General features: G+C 38.3%; 3 protein-coding genes across 3 annotated transcripts; 2 read left to right on the top strand and 1 right to left on the bottom strand.

Annotated features, from left to right (window-relative positions):
* Window positions 1-509: 509 nt before the first annotated feature.
* Window positions 510-3230, top strand: LOC137724312 (nascent polypeptide-associated complex subunit beta-like). The gene is made up of 6 exons (XM_068463054.1): window positions 510-647; window positions 1727-1794; window positions 2203-2351; window positions 2448-2504; window positions 2752-2790; window positions 2887-3230. The coding sequence occupies exons 2-6, from the start codon at window positions 1727-1729 to the stop codon at window positions 3063-3065; spliced, it is 492 nt and encodes a 163-aa protein (XP_068319155.1). The 5' UTR covers window positions 510-647; the 3' UTR covers window positions 3066-3230.
* Window positions 3231-4222: 992 nt separating this feature from the next.
* On the bottom strand, window positions 4223-5672 carry LOC137724319 (putative GEM-like protein 8). The gene is made up of 4 exons (XM_068463062.1): window positions 5623-5672; window positions 5224-5536; window positions 5058-5138; window positions 4223-4904 (listed from the first exon to the last, which is right to left on the bottom strand). The coding sequence occupies exons 2-4, from the start codon at window positions 5417-5419 to the stop codon at window positions 4501-4503; spliced, it is 681 nt and encodes a 226-aa protein (XP_068319163.1). The 5' UTR covers window positions 5420-5536; window positions 5623-5672; the 3' UTR covers window positions 4223-4500.
* Window positions 5673-11561: 5889 nt separating this feature from the next.
* Window positions 11562-15676, top strand: LOC137724314 (probable metal-nicotianamine transporter YSL7). Its single transcript, XM_068463056.1, has 6 exons — window positions 11562-12287; window positions 13247-13401; window positions 13581-13678; window positions 13820-13954; window positions 14081-14270; window positions 14381-15676. The coding sequence occupies exons 1-6, from the start codon at window positions 11786-11788 to the stop codon at window positions 15500-15502; spliced, it is 2202 nt and encodes a 733-aa protein (XP_068319157.1). The 5' UTR covers window positions 11562-11785; the 3' UTR covers window positions 15503-15676.
* Window positions 15677-15680: the final 4 nt, after the last annotated feature.

Genomic DNA, 15680 nt, shown 5'->3' with positions numbered 1-15680 from the left:
GTGTTGAAAAGTCTGATGGGCAATGAATGCCCACAGTTCATTAGCAGAATTCTTCAGCATGGGCAGAAGTTTTCAATGCCCATGCAAAGTGAAAGTTGAATATGAAAATACATAGAAATTGTATTGTCAAAGGAAGTGTCGTAAGTTTCAAAATGCATTGGAGTTGCTCTATAAATAGAGCACTCCGCATGTTTTCAAGTTACAGAAAATATAAAAAAAAGAGAACGAGAGAAAAATATCAGTAACATCATCCATTTCTCTGCATTTTATTTGTTATCCTCTTGTTCTATATTTTTAATGTGACATTTAACATCTACCTTAAAAAAGTTATCTTTCTAACTTTGACCTATTTATAAGGGTATATTTTCTTTTTCATTTTCATTTAGCCGACGCGGGCTGGAGTGTACATCCCATCAGAAAACGAGGTGATAATCAAACCCTATCAGGAACGCACCACGTGGCAAGAGAGGTAGGTTGGTGACCGTCGGATGTTGAGGGGAGGCGAGAGAGGGCTTTTATAGCGAGAGAGAAAACCTAACCATAGCGCCGTCTGAGGTGAAGGCTTTGGATTCGTAATCTTTTTATCTTCTTATCCCGAACGGACAAACCCTAGGGAGGCCAAAACCCCCAAATCCCCCAACGCCAAGGTGAAGACTTTCTCACTCGCTCTCTCTCTTGTCGTCAATCCTTTTATTTTGTTGATGGAATCTGTTTCTGTTTCTGTTTTGTTTACTGGAATAGGTCTTTTGTTTTGATTCCTCTTGTGCTTGTTTGCTGGCTAATCAAGTGATTGAGGATGGTTTATTGAGTAGTGCACCCTTTGTATTGTGTTTGTTTTTGTTTGTAATTTGCTGCTGTTTGCGTCGTTGAAGCTTGTTCGTTGGTGGGTAAAGCTAAATCAATCATTTCTGGTGCAAATTTTGTAGTTTTGGATTTCTAGTTTTGATCGTGTGGGCAGCCAAAGAGTACGTTTGAAATGTTTACTCGGTGGGATTCCGAATGCATCTGCCACAGCTGTGCACTTATTGCACGCATACGTCGTCCTTGGTGTCACTGTATAAGTAGAAGCGTCTTCGGGCGAATGGGTGTGATAGTGCCCAATTATGAATTCTGAACGTGAACGGGTTTTTCCTTCGACAGTGTCACCAGTATTACTCTGTCAAATTTGGTAGTCTTGTTTGTATTCAGTCGTATAGGTCTATATATATACTTATAAATTCTCTTGCTTACTTGTCATTGTTGCCTTATGCCTTTAAACCGCTTGCTTATTCCCATTTCATTATATGTCTCCTAACATGGTTAACTTGTTCTCTCATCTTTTAAAGAAGATAAACTGAACTTTGAAGATTTTTTTTAATGTTTATAGGATTTGGAAGATGTTTTGAACCCAATTATTCAGTGTGCCAAGTCGTATAATTGATGAGTCTTTTCTTTGGTTGCATGTTGTCACCTCATAGAGCGTTTTTACTGAAGTTTCTATAATTCATGCTTATCTTTCTTAATACAATATGAGATTGAAGAAACAAGATAACCGAAAGTGGAAATGAATAGTTCATTATTTGACACTTGTAAAACAAAAGGCTTTGTGAGCTGGAGGTTTTACTGCTTAAAACTTAGATTAACAATAATGTAATTAAAGATGCAATGTTTTGTCTCTTGAAACTTTTTGTTGCATGTCTCAATTAAAACTCATGACTTCATCTCATTATACACTTACTTTATGCAGATGAATAGGGAGAAGCTTATGAAGATGGCTGGTGCGGTTCGCACTGGTGGGAAGGGCAGCGTGAGGAGGTGAGTTAAACTCTCACTTTGAAATTCTTCTTGTCCACCAATCTAATTCAGAGTCCGAATCTTCAAGTGCTAGCTTTAATGAGTATGTGTTGGATATTCTTGTGGTTGATGATTTATGTGATGCGGTTACCCTGATGGTATGTTCAGTAAATTGTTGTGTTACTATGTTTTGCTTTTCTTAAGAGGATCTTCATCTAATGTTTGATTGACTTCTTAGCGCAATCACTTTATAATAAAAATTACTGCCTGTTTGGCAATAGTTTCAGTATAAAACATAGTCATCAGTGGTTTAATAGTTTCAGTATAAAACATAGTCATCAGTGGTTTTGTAGTTATCTCACTTCTGTTGCATTATCTTCCTTTTGTGTGTATGTGATTTTGCTTGTTAATTTATGCTCTTAACTTCAGGAAGAAGAAGGCTGTTCACAAGACAACCACCACAGATGACAAAAGGCTTCAGAGCACCCTTAAGAGAATAGGGGTGAATGCTATTCCTGCTATCGAGGAAGTTAACATATTTAAGGATGATGTAGTTATCCAGTTCATAAACCCCAAAGGTGAAGCCAGCCCTACAAAACTCTGGTCCTGTATATTATCAGTTTGTTTCAAGTTTTTTCCCACTAATAGTTGATGATTTTCCTTGTACGTTTCAGTTCAAGCTTCAATTGCTGCCAACACTTGGGTTGTTAGTGGCTCTCCTCAAACAAAGAGTATGCTACTATTTCTTTTGAGTTTTTTTGAGTTTGAAATTTGTTTAGAATATCAGACCATCTGGCAAAACAACACGCTGCTTGAGTTTTAAAATATCAAACATATTTACATTCGTGTGTGGCTGTGCCTTGACATCATGATGCAGTTGGCTTTTGACGGCCAATTTTGCTGTTGTTTATACCTTTGATTGTCTTTTTTTAGATTTTAGACATTTTCATGTAACTTGACATATGATCTTTATTGTAGAGTTGCAAGATATTCTTCCCAGTATTATCAGCCACTTGGGTAAGTGTGCTTGCAAACCTTTTTATTTTGTTCTTGCTTATGTGAATCAGTTGACAGAGTTGTCAAATTCTTTTTCACACCTTTGATTATTTTCAGGGCCAGATAACTTGGACAATTTGAAGAAGTTGGCTGAGCAGTTCCAGAAGCAAGCACCTGGTGCTGGTGGAGCTGCTGCACAAGAGGACGATGATGATGAGGTTCCCGAGCTTGTGGCTGGGGAAACATTTGAAGCCGCTGCAGAGGAGAAGAACAAGGAGGAGAATCAAGCTTCGTAGGGAATTTTAAGGGGATTTTGTGTCATTTTATATACTTTTGATGCTGGGGAAGTTTTTGATTTTGTTTTTACCTTGTCATGTCTGACCATGTTTGATGGATTCTCCTTATGATACATTGGGTAGTAGTCTATCTTTTGGTTAAAATTTAGTTTTACTATTTCTGAATTTTTGGTCGATTATTGTGCTTAATTGTGTTGAAATTGGATGATCCTTGTTAAAATAACGAAATATGCAACACAAAGTCTGCGAGGATGATCAGGATATGCGAAGCTTTCATCAGTAACCAAAAGCACCTTCAGCAGTTTTGCATCGAACAATTGATGAATCTGCATTCAGCAATGCTTTCATCATTACGCTCTCCGACTATAGAAGGCAAATAGCACACATCAACAGTTGGGAGTCGTCTATCAGTTGGCAGTTGGAGTGTAGGGCTGGTTTGGTATGTCCGAACCGAAAATTTTGGGGACGGGAATACGACGACCGATCCCGAATTGAAATTTTGAGATTCCCAAAATCGAACCTGCATTAAAATCAAAATCATCTAGATTGAAATTGAAATCATCCAAACCTGCATTAAAAACTCAAATTGAAATTAAAGACAGAGTGACTTAATCGTGACTACACAAAACAGGAGGGCACTAGAAGTAGGAGGGCAGGCTGGAAGTCTGGAGAGAAAATGAGAGAGAGAGATGGGATGCAGAGAAGCAGGCGGGCAGAGGTAGAACCCAAGTGGGTGATAAGCTAGCCGGGATAAAGCCAAGGTGGGAGGCGTGTGTGGGAATGTTAACAGAGAGTACAGTAATGTTAATTTTAGACTTGAATTCTAACGGATTTCATCACAAGTGTTTAAATTTGAATTTTTTCACCACGGAAGCTATCCTCATATTACTCTATTACCACAAAGGTCATTAATCCAATTTAGCCTATTTGTTATGATAGTCATCGATTTGTTCAGCACATGTAGATGGCTAAACAATATTCAAATAATTTAAGATGTGATATTTAGATGACGGCGAAAGAGAACTAACAGCATCAGTTATGACGTTTGTATGGTGAATTAATGTCGTATATGGTACGCGGACAGTTAATCCCCAATGTTTTAAAACAAATGCTTCATAGAAAATTAAGCAACCCCAACCAGTTCGAAGAACAGCGCATGAAATTGACATGATTGATATTAGAAACCCAAGCAAAAAAAGGGTAAAACTAAAACCTTGAGAAAAATAAAAACACATGTAGAAGCTAATTACCGGAGATGAGCTAGCGCTCGTTAATTTGCTCATCTCCAAATTACAAAACACGTCTTGCTAATTGCTAATGTGCTGCCTGCATTTTCTAGTTGTGGGACTGGTTGTGGTTGGCAATGGAAAGGGCCTTGTGAAGATTTCTGAAAGCTTTCTCGTAGCGCAAGAATCCCATGAACCAGAAGTCGAAATCATCGTGCTTGGGTAACTATTTCAATGTACTTCTGTTGTGGTTTGTTGACATTCTCGCTTTGGTTCGCTGTTTTGATCTTCCTTATTGGTATCTGAACTTTGTAATGCGTTCTGAGGGGTTGGAGTTGTCCAGCAGCAGCAGGAGCAGAAGCAGAAGGAGAAGAAGGGAGAGTGATGGGTCTTTCGCTGCAAAAAGCAAGCTTTTGGGTAGAAATGAAAAGGAGGCCAGGAATGGGACCGGCGGTGGTAGATAGGTAGCATTGGGAGGCCTTCAAAAGCTCTTCTCCTTGACTGACACCGAATATCTGTTTAAAAATATTGGCCCTCCCACCCTCTTGAATGATTCTTGCCCCCAAACTCAACTTGCCCTTCACTGTTTCTGACAGCTTGTGCCCAAGTTTCACTGCAATTCGAATTCCAATTTATTCACATATGCAAGTATAAATAAATATATATATATATATATATATCATCTATGATTGATTCTATAGCTTAATTAGGTTGTATTAGGAGGACAGGAAGAGTAGATGAATTAATAAGACCGACTGACTCTCACCGTGGTCGCGTATCCTGTATGCGAAACTGCTACTTTGCTTCCCTAATTTTTTGTTGAGGCCTTTCCTCGAATCATCTCCATCTGTACTCGCAAAAATATATACATTAACTGCAGTTGCAAAACAAGCACACATACAGTAGAGAGACGAAGAGAGAGGGGGACGCACAGGTGGAGGTGGTTTTGAAGGAGGAAGATGAGTGTGCAGAAGGACTATGGCATAAGCTGATAGGTTCAGATAGAGAAGATGCCTGCCTTTGGCTTTGGCTTTGCCTTTCTGGTGTTGTATCACTATCATAATCATATGAGTGCATCATGTACGGACTGCTACTGGCAACAAATTGATCTGCAAATTTCTCATTCATTTCCACTTTCTAAACTTTCTCAACTCTGAAAGATGTTGTAAGCGTGTATAGATCTGCCTCCTCTCCTTAAAAGACGGTGCTTCATGTGCTAATTTATCACTGTCTTTATAATTGTATCTGGCAATTCAATAGCATCAATATTATATTATATTAGAATAGAAGAATTGCACTTATTATATTATATTCAAGCATCAAGCACCCACCACAAGGAAGTTTCAAAGATTCTGCTCATACATAATATTATATGGCGTTGTTGACTACATATCGAAGAACCTTGTAACCCTATTTTGAATGAAACATCCTTCGAGAACACGTCGCAATTTCATGGCAGTTGCCAGTTGCCTGCCTAGGCCCAGGCCCAGGCCCATCTTGGAAAATGGCAAAAGGAAAAACTATTATCGCTTGGAAACCTTCCATATTCCAACGCAATAAAGTCAACAAAGGGTGGCTGTGGCTCAAGGTCAAGACAAAGGACATTCAACTCAATTCAACAATAAGACAATTTGGAGAAACCCCTAAAAGGAGGAGGAGGGCTATTCCTTGCCCCTTTCCATTAGGTTTGTTACTTGTCTAGTTGTGTACTTGTGTGTCTTTGTCTAGGTTTCACAACAAACTAATTATAAATTACAATAAAGAGAGTGTATGCTGCTGTCTGTGCTGTGCTACAACTGCCTCCACCATATCCCTGTGAGTCCAAGACTGCCCTTAACACCAGACTGCCAGTTCGGAATAGGGTGGTGGAAGGAGGATGAGGTAATTCGCTTGGCACCATTTCATTGGAGTTTTTGAGAGTTTATTAGTGATTTGATTGGAAGGAATTTAATTTAATTTAATTTCCTAATGACAGACTAACCATGCCAGCTTTGTCTATTCAATAGCCAATATTCCTCCACCCTCCTATCGTCCTTGCCCAATGGCCATCCCGACGTGATAAGATAAGGACCCTCACCTAACACGACAATGGCAATGGCACTGCCATCCTTTTTCTTTTTCTTTTTTGTTTCTTTTCAACAAACAATATTATCTACACTAAGATTAGTGAGGGAGTGGTAAGTCTCACAGTGGCTAGCAATATGGTTCAAATTCCCTTTGATAAGAATCGAACCTAATACCTCACATTGACAAGTAAAACGGAATACTATTTGACCGTAGTACTAAGTGACAATTTCATCCTCTTATTTACAAAAACAATAAAATTTTTTCAAATTAGGATAACTCTTAAACTAAGCAAATGAGGTTTCTTAATCCAAAATGGCTTTATTCATAACATCACCAGATATTTTGTCAATGATGTGATTTTGACGCCTCTACACAAAATGCTCATCGTTTCTTTTAAACTACCAAATTACACAAAGGGATTCAACCTGTAAAACAAGTTGAACAACACAACAAGGTTAAGACAAAAATAAAAATAAAAAAAGACAAACTTGTATGTCAAGATGTACATTAATTTGAGAAGTGAAAACCAGACAAACCAACATATAGTCCTAAAACAAAGCAGCACGAGCAGCCAACAGAGAGGAATCATGTCATATTATAGTTGGAGAAGACAAGCTCATGTTAGAAAAATTGTCACCAAAAAATTTCATTCCCAGTAATGTGACAAGCGTAGAAAGGTAAATGTAAAATTTGTTGCCCCACGTAAGGAAATAAATATACAAAATAATCTAACCAGTGCCAACTTCGTGTACAAGCAAAATGATCATGATGCATGGAAAGGGATCCTCAGGATCCCTTCTATTTAATGCTCCTCATCAAACGATTCGGATCTTTGAAATTTGATCAAACGGCTAAAGTTATTATAACTTCTAGAGTAGGCCTGTGTTTGTAACCGTTGTATTAAATTTCAAAGGTCCAGATTGTTTAATGATAAGGATTAGATGAAAGAGATCCAGAGAAGATCCCTTTCCATGATGGATTGGGTCCATTAGGTAGGGTCCAGGGTGGTCCATGGTACACTAGAAGCCAAAAAAAAGCTTGGAAATGTCCTTAAGAGATCCTTCGAATGTCTCGTAGGGGACCCAAGAGTGCCCACCAATATTTGGTAAAATGCTCACTCGATGGATCACTCGGCAGCAAGCATCTACAAAACTCGGTAGGATTCGCTTGGCATTTGTTGACATGCTCCCTAAAAAGCTTTGCAGCATAGCTGTTCATATGACTACATGTCAAATAATTGTTTGAGTGTTGTGCGCGCTGTTTCCATTTAAAATTTTTTTGAATCTTTTATATTAAGTTGAGAGTTGAGACCCCAAAATTAGAAGTCCATAACTGTCACTGCGTGTTTGCGATCTTGCAGACGATGTATGATCTCTTTCTCAATCTCACTGGTTGGATTTATTTTTCTTTTTTAATCGGTACACTCATGTGTATGGTATACGCGCGCCCAACTAGGATCTTTTCCTAAACTATTCTCTATTCCTAAGGATAATGTCATGGACCCGTAATTTTAGCCACATAATTTTATTTGTAGAACCAAAACTAAATAAAGCGGCACTCTGGGTCTGGGTGGCCATATCTGCCAATTATTTCGTGTTGTTTGGCTAATCTGTCTAGTATTCAACACTTAGGAATAACAATGGTTCAGTTTGAGAACGAAAAATGCTATATTCATTTTCACAATTACGAAAATTAATCATATTTATCCGCAAATTAACGATCAGGGATTATTCATAACAATATTCATTGGGTAACGGATTTCCCATCAATTAACAGTTATATCCATCTTTTTCAATACAAAAATATATTCGTTCAGTTGACGCATAATAAATTAGTAGATATTAATTTCGTCATTAAACAGTTAACGTATAAAATGATTCAATGAACAAATCTTGTGGAGTATAAAAATTAAAATATTGAATTTAAATCATTACTGATGTCGGTTGATAATTTATATCTCTCATAAGAACCATTAAATTCTCTTTGATTTTGATTCAAAACTTTTGAACTTTCTCACAAACTACTCAAACAATGCAACTTTTGTATTCTCAAGTAATTTGTTCAATGAATAATGAATACATACATATATATATATATATTATATTATGTAAGGTTTTTATCATAAATGATTCTTAAAATTGATCTATCCTATCAAGATAGTCATTGAAATTGAAATATAATCCCTGAAAATGAATGTCACAAATCAAGTATTTTTGTCACATATCTGTCAAAAGTTTTGTTATGTGCTGATGTGATACATAACTAGGTCCTACAAGTCTATTTAAATTTGTCATGAATTAAAAATGTTAAAATAATTAAAAAATTTATTTTATATGATTAAAAAACCTAAAAAGGAAAAAAGAAGGAGAAGATGCATTATCTTCTTCCCGAACTGAATTTGCAGCCCGTGAATCCCAGAATATCAGAGCTTATATTCTGCAAAGGTGGATGAGCTATAGAAAAATTAAACAAGAAAAAAGATAAATATATTAATAGATTAATTCTAAGGATAAGAAGAAAACAAGATGGAGATGATCCCCACCCTTTCATCCCCGGCTCTGACTACTCCGGCAGTTTAATTTGAAACAAGGGATTATGTCAAACGGCAGTTTAAAATATGAATGCCTGTGCTTAATTTGAAACAAGGAAAGGGGATTTTTAACTCTTCTGTTATAATTTCCCTTGGTTTCCTATTATTATTATTATTAACCTTTGGGGCATGTTTTAAAGAGAGTTTTATAAAATTCAAGGGATTTATGTCAAGCTATAAAAAACTGAACTACAAATGTAGCATAGAGACGTTAAATAAAGATGGTATTATTCACACCTTTTTTACCTCTCACCCCTCATTCAATCTTTGTTAATTTTTATCATTTGGTTTTCTTCAATTCATTCAATTTGACAATTGAAAATTGTGAAGAATGTAGAAGATAAAAAAAAATGTGTGTGAAGAGCACCATCCTTAGAAAAACCATCCATGAGCATTACAAAAGTATGTCAGTGAGATTTGCAAAACTCTAATTGGGAGGTGTCATTTACAAAACCCTTCCATATGCTTTAAAAAAAAAAAAAAAAAAAAAAACTAATTTGCTTTAAGAATAAATAGTTGTAAAATAAAGTTGTTATTTTTTTATTTTTTTGTAAAGTTAACTTTTATATAAAACTGATGTAAATATATTAAATGATTAAAAATGATATGATATTAAATGTAATAATTGCCAAAGAAAATAATGTCAGGGCAAAAATTGTAATTTTGTGAAATATGCGGGGGTATACTTGCCATTTGCAAATGCTGTTCACTATGCTCTAAAGAAACATGTTTTTAGAAGCATGGTAAACTCTACTTCTGCTTTTCTACTGTCATTGACAGCATTTGATGTTCCAAATTTTCTTAATAAGCTACCTTTTATAAAAGCACTACAACTCTAAATCAGCCCTAAATAATTTACAAGCAGTTGTGGTATGATGAAATAAGAAAGAAAAATACTAAGAAGACTCTCTATAGATTAGAGTCCTACTTTAAAATGTTTCCTTGACATTTCTAAGTTAGAAATTTATGAGTTTGATGTCCATGTCCTAGTCCTTGATGAAAGTTTATATATATATATATATATATATATTTAATCTGGAATAAACAATATTATCTACATTAAAGGAGAAGAATATGAGGTAGCAATAATGTGATTCAAATTTGTTTTTGACGAGAATCAAACCTAAGATATCTCATTTATAAGTGAAGAGGAATACTATTAGATCGTAATTCTAAATAGCTAGTTTTGAAAGTTGAAGCTTTGAAAAGCGTGTCCATATGATAGATGAGGACGTAGATTTCGAGGTGTTGGTGGTTCAACTTGCTCGCTAATCCCTTTCCTTTCCCACCTCTAAGGCTGGTATTTATTTAATACTTGATAATTAATTATAGAGAATGTATTAATGTATGATGTATTCAGGATATGAATGATTAGTATTATAAGGCCTCGATTGGCAGCTCGGATTGTACTGACTATTTCTGTCGGATAGGATAAATAGCCACCAAATAGTACTGACTAAATTAGTCAGGCGTTTGGTGCAGTATCAGACTAATGACCATATTATTTATATTGTGTCTGGTTTTATACCGGATAGGAGGAATCAAACTTAAAAAAAAAAAAAAAAAAAAAAAAAAAAACCAGAAACCATCACTTTTGTTCCCATATCTCTCCGCCGCACCCCTCAAACTCCCTCCCTTTCTCTCTCCCTTCTTCTTCTTCCCCGACTGCAGAAGAATCCGAAATAAATTCAAACAGCTAATCGCAGAAGAATCCCAAATTGAAATCATCTCTCCGCCACACCATGTTTCTTTGCAAAACCCAGTTGCAGGGAGGACGGCGAGTAGGTGATGAGGAAGGCCACAAAGAGAGGACGACGATGAAGGCGACAAGGACTAGGAGAGCAGGGATGTCGAGAGAAAGCGATGACGATAGAAAACGACGGTGAGAGAAAGCGACGAGGAGGACGGCGATGGTGAGAGAAGGTGACAGGAAAGACGACGATGCTAAGAGAAGGCGAGAGAGAAAGGTCGACTAATAATCTGAGCCTTTTGGTTGGTTTTATTAATTTGGCGTATACCGTGTTAAATAAGCAGACCGGTTAAATTAATCTGTCGCTTATTTAGTACGAGTGAACGCCAAACACCTGCGTCTGTATAACTAGTCATATTTGATCCTTTATCCAATCTGCCAAACAACACCTAAGTTGACCTGAGTTGGCCATTAACCCCTGGTTCCCTGCTAAAAGGGAAGCCTCGCAGTTTCCTTCTCAACCCAAGTAGAAAGAGAAGAGATTATCTTAGAATCCCTTCTACTAAATTTTGCAGATCAAATTATTCGGACTTTTGAAATTTGATCAAACGTTAAAAATAGAGACCATTTTTAAAGGTTATAATAATTTTAACCGTTAGATCAAATTTTAAGAATCCGGATCACTTGATCAGTATATTTTAGTAAAAGATATCCAGAGAAAATCTATTTGCAATAGAAAAATCCGGTGATGGGGTCACTCTCGCTGCACGCCTAACATGTCACTCGTCCGCCAGTCAAGTGAGACTGTAGCTTAATCTGTACATTTCAACATTTCTATCTCGTCCGCACTCCACGACCACACACACACGGGTCACGGACGTATCCATGTCTCTTTCGTTTCCTTGGAAAAACCATTCCCTTTCTTTTACTCTGTTTTTCACTCCTCCTTTTTAACTTTTCTTTGAATATCATAAAATTTCAGTCCTTTATTTCTTTTTAAATTGCAGGCTCCTCCTTTCATGGACTCTCTCAGTAGTCAGTAGTATTATATATTCCACACTACTAGTACTATTACCACCACGGTCCGGCAGGCGGGCGGGCAGGATTCCAATACATAACAATTGTACAATAGTATTAGTATAGTAAGATGGGGGTTCCAGACACTCAGAGGCCGTATCAACTTGAAGAAGATGATAACGATCGTCATCATCATAACATAAATTCATCACCATCATCAGGAGATGCGGAGCTGGATTCCCAGCACCAGACTATGACAACGAACAAGAAGAAGAACAAGTACGTGGTGGTGGAAGACGATCACGATGACACGGCAAAGGAAGAATTACTGTCGGTGGAGAAATTGTTCGAGAACCAACCAGTGCCGTCATGGCGGAAGCAGCTCACGTTCAGAGCCTTCTTCATAAGCTTCGTCCTCAGCATCCTCTTCAGCGTCATCGTCATGAAGCTCAACCTCACCACCGGTATTATCCCCTCTCTCAACGTCTCTGCGGGTCTCTTGGGCTTCTTCTTTGTCAGGACTTGGACCAAGTTCCTCGACAGGTGCGGCCTCCTCAACCAGCCCTTCACCAGGCAGGAGAACACCGTCATCCAGACCTGCGTCGTTGCCTCCTCCGGGATCGCCTTCAGCGGTGCGCTATTCTTTCATTATTCTTAATTTGCTAGTTAATTCTCTCATCAGATTAATATTCAATTCAGAACTAGATCCTCTGCCATCCATCCATCCGTCCGTCCATCTTAAGGATGAGATGAGACCGAGAGAAACTACCGTGCCCAACATCTTAAACTAATACTTCCATTATTTTGTTGATTTTCAATTATATATTTGCTTCTGTGACTGTCATGCTGGCTAATCTTCTTGGAAAATTATTAAAACGAACCAGACAACCATGTTCATGACATAAATACATCACTGATATATATACAGAGTACAAGTATTTGTTTCATTTGTTTTTTCTTTTTTCTTTCGGGGATTAAGCAGTTAGGGCGTCACAAGTTTACTTGATTACTATTTGATGTATATGTAGTTAAATAGTAAGACCTTTTTTACCAGAAGTGATCAAGAAAAAGGGGGAATCTGATTAGTTGTCAAAGGTTAGGCAACTCAACCCCATGAGGATACACAGGCGAAGATTTTCAAACAGATCAGCTAGTTGTTCTTTATACTGGTGGCTGTATCAAGGGTTTGTTGGCTGTGCGTTATTCTCTCCAAACCATGTCAGCTCTTATGTTGAGATTGGTCATGGAGATTGTTTACCTATATTTGACGCCACACCCCGAGTCTTGTAAATCTTCTCTTTTTAATAAGATTATATCGTTTCTTCTAAAAAATAATGAAGAGCTAGCTAATAAGCCACTGTTAAAACTGGATCCATCCTGCTAGAGGACTGAAAATCTTCCATTGTTGAATTCAGTGTGATGCCAGTATTAAGAGATGCCACAACTTTGCTGTGGCCAGAAAGGTTGGACACAGAGGAGTCATGGATTGTGTGGCTGTGTTGCGTACTAGGATGCATCCTGCTATATATTCCTAGTGTTAAATTCCTTCCGTTTGATTGTGTATTGATATGTTATGTACAAACTGGCACAGGAGGGTTTGGGAGCTATCTGTTTGGAATGAGTGAACGCATTGCCCAGCAATCCAAAGACAGCAGTGACACAAAAGATCCAGGATTACTCTGGATCATTGGCTTTCTCTTTGTTGTTAGCTTTCTGGGCCTCTTCTCAGTCGTGCCTCTCCGAAAGGTACACTAGCTACTAGACACACACAGACGCACACCCACCCACTCAATGCATTCCATTTCCTATCATAAGAATGAATCCATTATGTATAGTTCGCAAATAGAGAAAAGAGCATTGCCGGGCGGTGTATATCATAGTTTAATGCATAAATGTTCATTGACATATGTGGTTGGTAACTTCAGATCATGATCATAGACTTCAAATTGACATATCCAAGTGGCACTGCAACTGCTCACCTTATCAACAGTTTCCACACTCCCGAAGGAGTCAAGCTAGCCAAGTAAGGCACCATCAAACCTCATTCCTATATACACACCCGTACATTTTATGACTAATACATACGTCTTCAAAATCAACATAACATGAGGTGAAAGTTGTGTCTCTCTAAATTTTAATGACTCTATTCTACTCTTTTAATTAGGAAACAAGTAAGGGAGTTGGGCAAGTTCTTCTCCTTCAGTTTTTTGTGGGGTTTCTTTCAGTGGTTCTATACTGCCGGAGACAATTGTGGATTTGCAAGCTTCCCTTCACTCGGCCTCAAAGCATATCAGAACAAGTAATACTTATATACCACCCCTGCCCCATCCTTAATTGGTTTTCTTATTTGCGTGCGATGATATGAATAAATGTTCAGTTCTGGTTATTAATCATATGTGCTCCTGAATTGGAATTGAATTCGCAGGTTCTTCTTTGATTTCTCGGCAACTTATGTTGGAGTGGGGATGATTTGCCCCCACATTGTGAACATATCAGTTCTTCTTGGAGGCATTCTTTCCTGGGGATTAATGTGGCCTCTCATAGAAACCAGGAGTGGTGATTGGTACGACAAAGAGCTCAGCCCAAAAGACATGAATGGCCTTCAAGGTTACAAGGTGATCAATTTTCCAGCTCAAGAAAAAATCTTAATTAATAATAATATTCTTCCAATGCATATATGTAAGGATGTGTGTCAATGGAACTTATCATGTACTTGTTTAAATAGGTCTTCATTGCCATTGCCCTGATCCTTGGTGATGGGCTATACAACTTTGTGAAGGTGCTAAGTCGAACCCTCGTTGCTTTGCAATCTCAACTCCGAAGCAAAGATGCGAGCGGCATCCTCCCTGTTAAGAAACATCATGGCTCTCCAGATGTGAGCTCAGAGCTATCTTATGATGACCAGCGGCGGACCCAGCTGTTTCTTAAAGACCAAATCCCAGCGTGGATAGCTGTTGGAGGGTATGTTGTGTTTGCTGCAATCTCAATTGCCACTGTGCCGCACATATTTCCCCAACTCAAGTGGTACCATATATTGGTTATCTACCTCTTTGCACCCACGTTGGCTTTCTGTAATGCATACGGTTGTGGCCTCACTGACTGGTCCTTGGCATCCACTTACGGTAAGGTGGCCATCTTCACGATTGGGACATGGGCCGGTTCTGCACATGGTGGTGTTCTTGCTGGACTAGCAGCATGTGGAGTTATGATGAACATTGTGTCCACAGCCTCTGATCTAACCCAGGATTTCAAGACCGGCTACCTAACCTTGGCTTCCCCCCAGTCCATGTTTGTGAGCCAAGTCGTTGGGACAGCAATGGGTTGTGTAGTTTCTCCTTGTGTGTTTTGGCTCTTCTACAAGGCCTTCAGTGACCTCGGAATGCCTGAAAGTGCGTATCCAGCTCCGTATGCTGTTGTGTTCCGTAACATGGCTATCTTGGGGGTAGAAGGTGTAAAATCTCTACCCAAGAACTGCCTCATGCTTTGTGGCATCTTCTTTGGGGCGGCCATTGCCATAAACGTGCTCAAGGATTGCCTTGGTAAAAAGAGGGGACGCTTTGTTCCACTACCAATGGCAATGGCAATCCCTTTCTATATAGGGTCGTATTTTGCGATCGACATGTGCATAGGGAGCTTGATAGTGTATTTGTGGGGAAGGGTAAACAAAGCCAAGGCAGACGCTTTTGTCCCTGCCGTAGCTTCAGGTTTGATTTGCGGGGACGGCACTTGGACTTTGCCCGCTTCAATACTCGCTCTTGCCGGGGTTCAGCCGCCAATTTGCATGAAGTTTTTGTCAAGCTCGCAAAACACTAGAGTTGATGCATTCATAGCTGGTAAAGCTCACTAATTAAGTTCATCGCCATCCCCAGCCTCCCCCTATGCATGATATCATATATGTGTATGTATATATACGAATCATCTGTACAAGTCTTTGGAAGGAAGGTTTGCATCGAATTTGCTTATGGAACAATCAAATATTATCTCCCAACTATATAAAAACTTAATCCTGGTTGGTGGATCACATA

This window comes from Pyrus communis, unplaced genomic scaffold (assembly GCF_963583255.1).
Source record: "Pyrus communis unplaced genomic scaffold, drPyrComm1.1 SCAFFOLD_22, whole genome shotgun sequence".
Classification (NCBI taxonomy): domain Eukaryota; kingdom Viridiplantae; phylum Streptophyta; class Magnoliopsida; order Rosales; family Rosaceae; genus Pyrus; species Pyrus communis.
Note: the sequence above shows the minus strand (reverse complement) of the source record. Positions and strands in the feature narration are given on the sequence as shown.